Source organism: Eucyclogobius newberryi, unplaced genomic scaffold (genome assembly GCF_026437365.1).
Source record: "Eucyclogobius newberryi isolate DKJ021-1_F unplaced genomic scaffold, fEucNew1.0.hap1 SCAF_4, whole genome shotgun sequence".
Taxonomy (NCBI): Eukaryota; Metazoa; Chordata; class Actinopteri; order Gobiiformes; family Gobiidae; genus Eucyclogobius; species Eucyclogobius newberryi.
In genome coordinates this window covers 24,071,874-24,084,770 of record NW_027316056.1, presented here as the reverse complement: position 1 = coordinate 24,084,770, position 12,897 = coordinate 24,071,874, and the positions used below count along the sequence as shown (strand labels likewise).

The following is a 12,897-nucleotide window of genomic DNA, read 5'->3' as shown; positions in this document are numbered from 1 at the left end:
AATGTACATGTTTTACAAGCCAATTATGTTAAAATGTGGAATTGATAAGCAGTAGTTGACTAAGTGAATTAAAGGTTACCATTGATTTTACCCAGGATTTAAAATAAAGCGTCTTTACAATATATTGTCTGGATTTTATTTTTACATTGTATATTTAAAATCTACAGCATTTCACTGAAGAGACAAATGAACAAATATTATACAATTTAGTTTTACTCAAGATTTAGCAATAGCCAACATGTAAAATGACAGGGGGAAAAAAGTAAATGTACTAAGCACATCAGAAAATAGATATGAAATACACAACACTGAGAAGGTGGCTATTGGTTTCAAAATTGGCGATTATAGAAATACAAATTTGCACCAGAACTAGTTGAGTTCCCTGGGCTTGGTCCTCTGCTTGTCCTTTTGCCAAGCCTTGTCTTTCTGATGGAGGTTTGCCTCACTTTGGGTGAGTGCAGAGCGGCTCACCGTAGACATACCGTCAACAAACTTAGTCTTGTACAACACATTGGCATTGGTGAACATTCCGTCCTTTAGGGAAACTACAATGAACTGCAAGGAGGAAAAGCACACACAATTATGGGAAGAAATATTTATACAAATTGGTCAACTTCATTGTCAAACGCACCTGTGAATGTCTGAAATGAGTGCGCAGCATTTGTCCAATATTTTGCGTGTGTGAAAGATCTAGAGCTGCATCAACCTCGTCCAGGATGTAGATGGGAGCAGGTTTGAATAGTAACATGGCCAGGATGAGAGACAGTGCCACCAGCGATCTAGAGTCAAGCACACAGAACATTATTCACACATTGGCCACATTAAGTACTAGCAACTTTTGGAAAACTACCGGTAAAGGTTGTGGCGCTGACAGAGAGGTCTGACTACACTACTCTGATCAGCGAAGGTTTTGAGTTAAACTCTTGCCATGTGTTGGCTTTATATTGCCACCATGATCAGTGGCTGTATGTGTTCAGTGGTGCTTGTGTTTACCTCTGGCCACCACTGAGCTCTGTCAGGTTCTCTTTCCACATGTTTCCCAAAGCAACTTTAAACTCCAAACCCTCAAGGACTCCACCTCCCTGTGGAGGGGCCAGTTTAGCTGTAGCTCCTGGCAGCAGTGTGGAGAAAATGGAGCCAAAGTCTTTGTTGACCTGAAAAAAAAAATACATTTGAGGAGACATTGAATAAAAGACATTTTTCTGTATTGTATAAATGTCAAACCTTCTGCCATGCTAAATTAAGGGCTTCATTTTTTTTCTTGTCCAACTCCTCAATAGTCTGCAAGATCTTGGCTTTATCGTTTTCCACTATCCTTTTCTTTTTCATCAAATCATTGTACTGTAAAAAAAAAAAAAAAGTAAAAATTAAACAAATGAACCACAAATCAGCCAGTCTTAGCTATGGTTGGTGTTTTTTGTCACTTACCCTTTCCTCTGCCTCATTGAGCATGTTCATGGCTCTCTTATTCACATTCCTTTCCAGTTTTGTGGTGGTCTCCTCCAGCTTCTTCAGGCGCTGGCCAGCCTCACGAGGATTGTTGGTCTTGAAGTCATAGGACGAGTTTGACTGACCAAACAAGTGGCGCTCCGAGTGTATCCAGTCATGTTCGTCCAGCATGCGCGACACCTGTCCAATAAACAGCAATGAGAAACGCAATCATACAGCGCTTTCTAGAAGGCCAACAGCATCTTCTACCTTATCAGCTGCATCCTGGCTTTCTTTGTGATGTTTATTTATGTTGTACTCCATTTCCTTGATTTTGAGTTGCACCTCGTTGTTCTGTTCTCTGATTTTATTTGCTTCTGAGCTTTTTGCCTGAATAATGTCAAGAGGATAAGTTAGTCATATTTCCGTTACTCGACGTGCTGGTCTGAACAGAAAAACTCAACCTTAAGATCTTTGTCCTGAGCCATAATCACTTCCTTCTGCTTGGCCAGTTCTGCCTGGGCTTTACGCACCGCATCCTGAGACCCAGCAATGAAATAAATAAGAGTTTATGTTAAAATGTAAACAGATTACTAAATAAAGCTCTGGCAATGCTGACGTGTGGTAAACCGCAATGAAAAGTCTTATTTCTACCTTATTTTGGGCTACTGTGGATGCCATGGTGTCTATCTGCTCCTGAATGGCTTTCATGGCCTCCTCCACGGCTTGAATCTGCTGCTCATAACCCGTCTGCTCTCGACGCAGTTCCTCCAGCTCAAGAGCCACGGCATCGGACTCCTACAAGAAGAAACGTATAACTCATCGTTTCAAATACTATAATGTAATAGTCGGTAGAAATCTGAGTGATGACCTGCTGTTTCTGCTTGAGCTTTTTCTGAAACACATCAGCTTTCGACTTTGCAGAGTTGAGTTTTTGCTGAGCGGCCTTCAGTTCCTTCTCCCGCTCCGCTTCGGCATTCTTCATCTTATTCTCCAACATCTTGTACTTCTCTTCAGCTCGCTTCTGCACCTCTTTAGTGGATTGTAATTTGGCCTCACTCTCCTCTGGTTTAAATAAAATAAAAAAGTATTCAGTATAGTTTTCATGTATAAATAACGATTCACATGAAAGGACAGCAGTCTAAACTTCAATAGTTACAGTGCAGACCTATCGCCATGCGCAGTCTCTCAAGCTCCTCCTGTTGCTGATGAAATGAGCTCTGCTGAAGTTTGGCTTGAAGAATCTGCTCCTCCTCCACCTTCAGCTCAAACTGTTGCTTCAGCTGCCGATATCTGCAAGAACCATACATGAACCACTGACTTGGAACCACATGTAAAGACGATCAGAAGAAACGGCAGATGTACTTCTCTGCAGTGGTCTTCATGCTGGCCAGCTGCACTTCGATGTCTTTAAGCTGCTTCTCCTTTTCAATCAGCTTGTCCTGAACATCCTTCAGTGCCTGCAGGCTCGTCAAAACTGAAGCAGACTGGGACCGAGCACCTGCCATCCAACAAAGGATATTAGCGCATGGGTATTAAGCACATCGTCAGACACACATTCATACTCTGATTTACCTCCACTCAGTGTTCCTTGTGGGTCAAAGATATCTCCTCCGAGTGTGACGGTTTTAGTCATCACCTGTTTATCAAATGCCACCCTTTTGGCATTGTCCAAAGTATCACAAACTAAAGTTGAGCCAAACACGTACTCCATAGCTTTTCGGATGTCAGATTCATAACCGACAAGGGACAGAGCAGCGTGAGCATTGTTTTCTCCAACCTGACGGGGAAAAGAGCCGTTAACTGGATATCAAAAGGGTTTTATTAAAATGGTGGTTATTCCTCACCAAGTTCTTTGCAGCGCTGACCACTCTGTCGTTTAGAGTCTTGGCAGAGATTTTGTTCAGGGGTATGATGGTGTATCTTCTCTGCAGCTCACCCTTCTCCAACAGTTTCTTACCAGTCACCTAAAACACCAATGGGCATTCAGACAAAGGAGATTCAATAAACCTGGAGTTTAAGGATCAACTTAAGAGTTTATCTCAGACAGACAAGTTTTCCATTTCACAAAACAGGTTTGGAGCAGAGTTTGGGTTCCCTCCCCTAAAGTTTAGCAGAGGATTCACCATGGCAACAGTAAACCAGGGGCTGCCTTTTAAGCGGAACATGTGTCTGTGGACCACACGTTTGACAGGTTTATCAGGAAAACAATGTTAACAAACTTTTATATTATTAAATTAAATTAATTTATAAAAGATGTGCAAGAAGCAAATAAACCTGCCCATTGCCCAATTGTTTGTTGTACATAAAAGTATTCAACAATGATGAAAATGTTCAATCAAAAAAGTATATTGAATAATATATAAACTTCGAGCTTAACATGTCAAAAATGATTGAGGGTCGTAGTTGTAAAAAGATATTTGAGAAAAACAATAAATGTAATAAAGTAGTATTACAATTTTAAAAATAAAATCATTATAAACTCAATAAATGGCAAGTGTCCCCAGTGCTCGTGTGAAGGAGCAAGTGAGCTGTGTAATCAAAGAACACCTCCAAGACGTTAATAAACTCAAGAGGAATAAAACTCTTGCATGCGTGTACCTCAGTGTCCACAACAATATTGTACAATCGCCCTCCTGCCACCACCTCCAGGGCTGTGGCATAAGAGACATCGTGCACAGAGATCAGGTTGGCCAGTAAGCCTTTTACTTTGCTGCGGTCCCACCCTCTCTCTGGGTCTCTGATGGTGAAACATAGCACTTAATATAAATCATTTTCACTCCGCAAAATGTGACATATTCTAGTCATGTTCTCACCTGTAGTCAAAGCGCAGGTTAGGAAAGCGTGAAACCTGATTTTCATAAGTCTCTTTAAGTTTAGAAACCTCTCTAGACAGCTGCCTTTTTTGATCCAACAGCCTCTCTTCCATGCCATCTAATTGAAGCACCACACAAATTATTCAATCATTTATAAAAGACAATTATTACATGTATTGTACTAAAAAAGACAAGCACACTACCCTCATAGTTGAGTTTTTGCAGCTCAGCTTGCAGTTTTTCCCTGTTGCTTCTGACGGCATTGAAGGCATCCTGGTCCTTCTTGTAGCCACTGTCCATCTTTTTCACCTCCGCCTGCTTGGTTTTCAGTTCAGCTTGAGCATGTTTCAGGGTCATCTGAGCCTAATCAAATGTTATCAAATAGTTGAGTTACAGTTCATTTTACCATTTTACAACAGTAGGAAAGCATGGTACACAATACCTGCTTTGCTTCGGTATCTGCCTTGCTCATGTCATTTTTACAGGCCATCATCTGTCCAGCCAGAGTGGCCTCTTCTCCATCTTCATTTGTAGAAAGTCCGGCAGATACAGCCTTAAAATGCTGCTCGGCCGCTTCCAAAGCACCACTGTCCTTCTGCCATTCTTCTTGTAGAGTTTGAAGCTGTCCTGTAAATTCAGCTACCTCTTTTTCTTTCACCACAAGCATTTTTTTGTCCTTTGAGAAAAGTGAAAGAGATTATAAAATATCTACCTATTAATTAATTAATTAGTATAATAATTATTTGAAAGAAGACATTACCTCTGCCATACTTTTGACCAGCTCCTTCTGTTTCTTCGTTTCATCCTTAAGATTTTGTTTTTTCATATCAAGTGAACTCTGAGCTTTGGCATCCACACGCTGTACTTCAGCAAGAGATTCCTCCAAAGTTTTCAAAACTCCATTTACCTCCTAAGAAATGATTCATGGATTACTTAAAAGGAAGAGTGTTGTAAATTCCCTGAGTGTGCAGAATGGCAGCCATTGGTGGACAGTTAGGAAAGTGCAGCTAAAGTCCCTAATCTACCTAAATGGGATAGACTGACTTTTACTAACACTGTAACCCAAAACTTAATTAGGGTTATGAGTAATTACTAAGCGTGATTCAGGTTAATAAACTATTCATTATGAACTAAGGCTTTGTTCATGCTTTAAGCCCAATGAAGGTGTAGTTATAATAAAGTAGTACCAAACATTCTATCAATGGGCTCTATGCTCCCAGTGAAATACATCGCTATTGTCAGCCAATCACATCAGCTCTTGAGTGGCTGCCATCGAGTCAGTCATTCTATTAACTTTTATAAAAGAGACTTAATACATTTTGAAATCTGTTGGAACAATATGTTTTACCTGATCTTTTTTCTTCTGCAGTTCGTGAATTTGAGCAGTCAGTTCCTTCACCTTGTCCTCATTCTCAGCCATGGATGCCTGCATTTTGGAAATGTTTTCTTTCATCACCCTGAGATTTTCTGCTGATTTAGTCTTGGTTTCCTCAGCACAAACAAACAGCCAGGCGACATACAGGCGAGACAAGTGCTGGATCTCACGCATTAGCTTCTGGTATTCCAGGTACGATGACCTTTCCTAGAAAGTGAAGAGCTTAATGTGTATTCAAGAATTATGAACCATTACATACGGTTCAAAAATAGGTTACGATCAAACAAACCTCTTGCAGTTTTTGCACAGTTGGAGTAATTTCCTCGTCTAAAATCTGAACATGTATTAAATGTGCATTAGTGAACAGAAAAGAAACAAACAAATAAAAAGACAAATGTTTACTCACAGTCTGAATTTCCTTTAGTTTGGCCTCTTTCTTTTCTATGGTTTTCTGTGCACTGATCTTTTTGCACTCATACATCCTTGTACCTGCAGCCTCTTCAATCATAGCTAGGATCTAAAAACAACAGGATTTGTAAATACAGAAAGATGATATACTACGGTTTGGGACAACTTAACAAACCTCTGGTGGCTTCATATTCAAAACCTTTGTAATTCGTCCCTAAAATAAGAAGCAGTGATAAAATACAACAATCACAGTTCAAAGTGAATTACGCGAAGTGCAACTGTCCTGACCTGCATGATGAGGAAATGAGGATTGTTGACATTGAGTCCCACAGAGCAGAACAGGTCCTGGACTCTGGTGTTCTTGGCGTTTACTCCATTAATAAGATATTTATTTCTTCCGCCGATAACCACCTTAGATATATCATAAGATTAACCCAGATGTAATGCCAGTTTACTATTACTGACTCACAGCAATAAAGTATCCCAGCAGTACCTGTCTAGTGATGGTGATCTCGTCGTGAGTCTCAAAGCCAAGGGGACTTTGGCTTTTGTTTGAGTTGTCAAAAGTAATAGAGACGGTTGCCTTAGTGATGCCAGCCTGGCCATTTTTGTAAACCAGATCCTGCAGATTGGATGCTCGTACCTAAAAACAAACGTGTAGCAGCTTTCAAGCCTGACACATGTTGCTAAATAAATAAATCATAAATAACACAATCCATCGCAAAACTTACATGAGAAAGATTAGAAATGCCCAAGAGAAAACATATGGAGTCGAGGATATTGGACTTGCCGCTGCCGTTTAGCCCCGTGATCGCGTTGAACAGCGGGTCGAAACCGTTGATCTCCGTCCTCTGCGCGTAGGACTTGAAGCCCTCGATGATGATGGACTTGATGTGCATCTTTGTGCCGGTCTTTCCTCCGCAAACCCCGCGGAATCCAACACTCCCGAAAACGAAAAGCGCGTCGTGTTTACAACCGTCAACAGGGACTCTGAAGCGAACTCAAATTTTTGGCGGCATGCGTGGGGGTCCTACGCGTGTGTACGCGTGCGTCCTCCTCGTGCCGGAGGGAAATAGACTACATGTCTTTTGTGTCAACCCTTTTTGACAGTTGATTATGTCCCAATCGATACGTACATGGAAATTTGATATTTTTCCCAATTATGTTTATTCGCTGGCGAGGGGCAAATTCACTGAAGATATTTTGTCTTCAGGCATTTGCAAGACTATTCTACTATAGAAATAGAATTTTGGCGCCACCGTCTGGTCAGGTATCGAATAACCAAGACAAATTTATGAATGTATTTGTGAAAATAATCACATCTTTAAATAGTTTTGCCCTCAACCTCAATCAAGGAGTTGGTAAGGTTTGTACCGGTATCCTGCATACATTATTCAGACTTTAAAACCAAAGCATAATCCGCTTTATTCCGTATCCATCGTCTCATTCTAATTTAAAATGACGTGCAGGTTCTGTATGAAAACAAATCACGAGGCGCGTTCGGGTTTAGCTGCGCCGCGTCTGGATGATCGACGAGAGTTCAATTGTCCAATGAGAGTGTAAAAAAGCCGCCTCGTGCAGGCCAATAGGGTTCAACTTGAAACTGCAGCGATGATCAACACGGCAGGCCTTGCCTATCCCGACCGTGCCTACGAGTCCTTCCGCCCCCTGCTGGTGCAGTGGTGGCATAGTGTAAAAAGACCAATATAGTAAACACAAGCCTCAAAGTTGTTTATATTACTTCATGTTGTGGATCAAAACAATGTGTAGCTTTAGTTTGCGGTGCGGCCTAAATATGCAAGATAATGTATTTATGTCTGAATGTATGACTGTTTTTTGCACGCTATAATGCTTAAATGTTTCAAACTAATGTCATGTAAATGTAAATATGAGTGAAAGACAACACAAGGAAACACAAAATGCAGTTTTAAATGAAGATTTTTATTATTAAGGGAAAACAAAATCCAAACCTATGGCCCTGTGTGAAAAAGTGATTGCCCCTAACCTATTAAATGGTCGGGCCACACATAGCAACAACTGCAGTCAAGCGTTTGCAATGAGTTTATCACAGGGCTGTGGAGGAACGTTGACCCACTAATCTTTGCAGATGTTGTAATTCAACCACATTGGAGGGTTTGAGCATGAACTGCATTTTTAAGGTCGTACCACAGCATCTCAATAGGATTCAGGTCAGGACATACATAATAGATCCATTGTCTGGACTTTGACTAGAACACTTTTCAGAGGTGGACTTGCTGGTGTTTTTGATCCTGCAGCTGAACCCAAGTCTGCTTCAGCTTGAAGTCACAAACAGATATACAGGACATTCTCCTTCAGGATTTTTTGATAAACAGCAGAATTCATGGTTCCATTTATCACAGCCTTCTAAAGTCTTCTAAAGCAGCAAATCAGGCCCAGACCAGCACACTACTACCAGCGTATTTTACTGTTGGTATGAGTTTTCTGAAATGTGGTGTTACTTTTAAGCCAGATGTAATGGGACGCACACCTTCCAAAAAGTTCAACTTTTGTCTCAGTCCACAGAATAATTACCTAAAAGTCTTGGGATCATCAAATTATATGGCAAAAATAATTCGAGCCTTAATATTTTTTTTTGCTCAGCATTGGTTTCCTCTTGGAATTCTGCCATGCAGGCCATTTCTTCCCAGTGTCTTTCTTATGGTGGAGGCATGTGAGGCCTACAGTTCTTATGATGTTGTTGTGAGGTCTATTGTGACCTCTTGGATGAGTTGTCGTTGTACTCTTTGGGTAATTTTGGGTGGCCTGCCCCTCCTGGGAAGGTTCAGCATTGTTCCCTGTTTTCACCCTTTGTGGATAATGGCTCTCACTGTGGTTTGCTGGAGTCCCAAAGTTTTATAAATGTCTTTATAACCTTTTCCAGACTAATAGATCTCAATTACTTTCTTTCTCACAGAAATTAAGGAACACATTTTGTTCTTTAATTTCTGTGGGCTCTCATCGTGATGTCTCACTTTAGAGGATCTTTTGGTCACTTTGTCAGACAGGTATTATAAATTATATATAGGTATATATTATAAATATATACTATTTAAGTAATTTCTTGATTGAGATGTGGCAGTTATCAGGCCTGGGTGTGGCTAGAGAAATTGAATGTATACTGTGATAAACCAGTTAAGTTACAACAAACACGCAAACACTTTTTCACGAAGGACCATGTTTGTTTGGATTTTGTTTTCCATTAATAATAAAAACCCTTCATTTTTAAAAAAAAACAGAATTTTGAATTTCCTTGTGTTGTCTTTGACTAATATTTAAATTTGTCGCCATCCGAGAAAACTGCAATTGTTATTTGGGGCGTTACAAAAATAAATTGAATTGAATTGAATTTCTTTGATGATCTGAAACCTTTAAGTGTGACAAACATGCAAAAAACATTCATAGAAATGAGGAAGGGGGCAAACAGAGTGTATGTGTGCATGTATGAATGAAACAAAACACAATTGTGTTACATACTGAACACTTCCTAAACACCTGTCACTTTAACTATAATTACACCATAATTTAATCCATCACTTTATATAGAAAGCCTATCACCAAAGCAAGTTCATATGTTTGTGAATTCTGTTCATTAGCAATGGCAATAAACCTTTTCTGACATTGATAACATGCATAATATAACAAAAGCAATTTTCAATTAAACTGTTTATTTCACAATTTGTAGGCCCCAGTTTACAAGCCCTTCCTTAATAAAAGGATTATTACAACGGCAAAAATACATTTTATATGATGAATTTACTAAAAATGATTAGACTGACCCCACAATAGACAATAAATGGCTTATCTAATGTTGTAAATAATACACAGTTCACAATTGTATACTGCATTACACATGTACACATTACACATAGCCTTCTTTGTGTGAGTTGCTGCGCCTACGTATCGAGGGGCACAGGACACATAGACAGACAAACCAGATTAAATGCGTAGAAGCATATCTGTGAAAGCACCACGCAGTCTCCCCTGTTGGAGTAAAAGCATGTGGGTTTTATGTAGACCCAGTCAAAGTTCCGAAGGTTCAGTGTCCTCTGACAGTACTGCTCACTCAGGGCAACCAGCGCCCGGACAATTGCATATTTGGCCGAGCAGCTGATGGCCGTCACTGTCCGCACCTTACTGAAGTGCAGCAGGAAACAAGGGTCATCCTACCGAGAAAAAAAGATTTATCTTTAGATTTCTCTCACTTAGTTGCTCCAAAGTCTCACAAGTAAATGTAAATGTTTTCAGACTCTAAAATGGGATGACGTTGCTCTGTCTGTAAAATGATATGTTGTGTTAGAAATATCCAAAAAGATCCATAAATGATGGACCCAAATACATTTCAAACGACGAGTGGTGAGAATCAACATTGTACAAGTAACAAAAAACAATTGTTGAACGACTTTTCCTGAAATGAATATAAACCAAAAGGTCACTAATGTTTGTTTTTATAATTCTCAGTCCCCAATCAATAGTAAGAAGGTCTATTCACTCACTATTTACCCAACAATATCACATAATCAACCAGGGATGCACTGATCCATCTAATTTCCTAAACTGATAGGCCACTGTTACATGAGAAAACCAGCAAAAATGAACATGTTAAGTATAACATATGTGACATTTCCAGGGATTAAAAACTCAAAATATGCTTAAACTGACTTATTTAATTTAAGTATACATTTTTCCTTGAAGTTTTAGGATGAGTATGATTTAGATAAGTCGAAAATTTGTATCATCTTATGCCTGACAATGCTGGCATTAACTTTTGATCAGTTATTCCACAAGACAACATCTAGGAACTACTATTTAATATACAATAATAATGGAAAATGCACTCCTACTGAAGGGAATGTGAGTCTCACCACATCAGGATCCCGACCATCGACTAGACTCAAGTCCTCCAGAGGCCAGATCTCTGTCCTTTTGTAGCTGTCCTGTATGCTGGAGCGCGTGGTGTGGGATTTCTTGGATCCAGATTTTAAAGTGGTCTGTGATACTTGACATTGCACAATCGAGAGCTGCACCTGTCTTTTTGCAACTGTAATACGGAAGAAAAAAACATTTGTTGAACTTAGAATAATGCATGCAATAAGCAAAATAATGAGGTGTTTTTACCTGACACACAGAGAAAATGCCTTCCAGGCGATGGCTCCTCAATTTCAATGAACTCTATCAGTGTTTGTTTTGCAGGTCTGAACAAAACTCGCTGCATTTCCTCTCGAAGAAGAGACGACATAGTTGGCGATGGGTGCACAGAAATTGAGGAAAGAGTTGAACCACAATTGGAAAGGTAAGACAATGCACAATAGGTGGAGACAGACAGTTCTGGCAGTGAGAGGGGTGTGCAGCGTGCTAGTATCTGATGTGAGGATTTCACACACACACGCGCGCACGCACACTACACACACACACACACACACACGCACGCACGCACACACTACACACACACACACACACACACACATGCACGCTCACACACACACATACACACGCACGTACGCACATACACACGCACGTACGCACACACACACACACACGCGCGCACGCACACACTATACACACACACACACGTGTGCACACACACGCACGTACGCACACACACACACACGCGTGCACACACACACGCGCGCGCGCACGCACACACTACACACACACACACACACACGCGTACACACACACACACACACGCGTGCACACACACACGCGTGCACACACACACGCGTGCACACACACACGCGTGCACACACACACACACTCAATCTTTCATTTAAGCACCACCCAAGAGGGATTTGGCAAGAAGCAATTATAGACCGGTATGTTTAGTTCATCCTTTTATCACATCAATTAGCATCCATTATGAGCAAGTTTGTGATTCTCAAATTGATCACAGTTTCCTGTAAATATGGATTTTGGTTTTCTTTGTTTACATCTGCTAATAGTATGTATATGTTTATAAGGACACTATGCTTTACCTTTTCCATGCTGGTCTTGCTGTCTCCTCTTGCATACCCAGGTTATGTATAATGGCTCAGTGCCCAGTGTTCATCTGTGATTAAACGGTTTGTGTGGGAAAAGGATGTCCCACAGCACTTTCAATGGTTTCCATTACCATATAATAATTCAATCTATGTAAGCCTATAGGTATGCATTAGATCATGTACTTAGATTACAGCCGTCAAAATGTAAATAGATTCACGTAAATTCAAATAATAACTAATAAACTAACATATGTGATTTCAGCCCTAAATTAAAAAAGTAAAATGCAAGCATTTTCCCCAGACAAAAAGACACATGATTTGATTTGTTGGCAGGAAATGCTGTAGCTTCATTTGATTTGTCAAATTTGTGAAAAGAAAGATCTATTTTTTTTGCACAGTTAAGTGCTTTAATGTTGTTTTTGTGGCTGATTTGTTTGAAAGGCTCTTTACCTCTGAGATGGAAGGATGAGCAAATGGGCAGGAAGTCTATGGAGGAAAGCAAATATACAAGTGTTGAATCTCATGAATAAGATATGAGTTGTGTACTTATCAGAAACTTTACTTGTAGTTAGGCTGTTGCAGGTGCAATAGATATACCAAGGTTTTGAAGAATATAATAAATATGCCGCTTTCCAGTCCACGCCTGGCAGTTTGGCTGGGAGATTTCCCCAAGGGCGAATCAAATGCCCTTGACGTCACCACTCAGACAGTTCATGCTGCTGCCAGAAAACCCATTTCTCTGACTTCAGCAAACAAATTGGTAAGTCAACTGCCGCGAGCAGACACCACATGATAGCGGCAATAGACTGTATTGTATACAGTAATAGCAAATACACAAGAATAGGTGAATTTGGGGCTTTTGAATAAGCTA

General features: G+C 40.2%; 2 protein-coding genes across 2 annotated transcripts; both read right to left on the bottom strand.

Annotated features, from left to right (window-relative positions):
- Positions 1-283: 283 nt before the first annotated feature.
- Positions 284-7,021, bottom strand: smc2 (structural maintenance of chromosomes 2). Its single transcript, XM_072462898.1, has 25 exons — positions 6,759-7,021; positions 6,521-6,670; positions 6,316-6,438; positions 6,203-6,241; positions 6,026-6,136; positions 5,909-5,953; positions 5,593-5,826; positions 5,005-5,154; positions 4,687-4,920; positions 4,448-4,607; positions 4,245-4,362; positions 4,030-4,168; positions 3,276-3,395; positions 3,004-3,208; positions 2,794-2,929; positions 2,597-2,721; positions 2,300-2,493; positions 2,083-2,226; positions 1,893-1,967; positions 1,699-1,818; positions 1,429-1,629; positions 1,225-1,341; positions 994-1,154; positions 632-779; positions 284-555 (listed from the first exon to the last, which is right to left on the bottom strand). The coding sequence occupies exons 1-25, from the start codon at positions 6,924-6,926 to the stop codon at positions 370-372; spliced, it is 3,603 nt and encodes a 1,200-aa protein (XP_072318999.1). The 5' UTR covers positions 6,927-7,021; the 3' UTR covers positions 284-369.
- Positions 7,022-9,746: 2,725 nt separating this feature from the next.
- exoc1l (exocyst complex component 1 like) lies at positions 9,747-11,361 on the bottom strand. The gene is made up of 3 exons (XM_072463348.1): positions 11,164-11,361; positions 10,911-11,086; positions 9,747-10,211 (listed from the first exon to the last, which is right to left on the bottom strand). The coding sequence occupies exons 1-3, from the start codon at positions 11,282-11,284 to the stop codon at positions 9,942-9,944; spliced, it is 567 nt and encodes a 188-aa protein (XP_072319449.1). The 5' UTR covers positions 11,285-11,361; the 3' UTR covers positions 9,747-9,941.
- Positions 11,362-12,897: the final 1,536 nt, after the last annotated feature.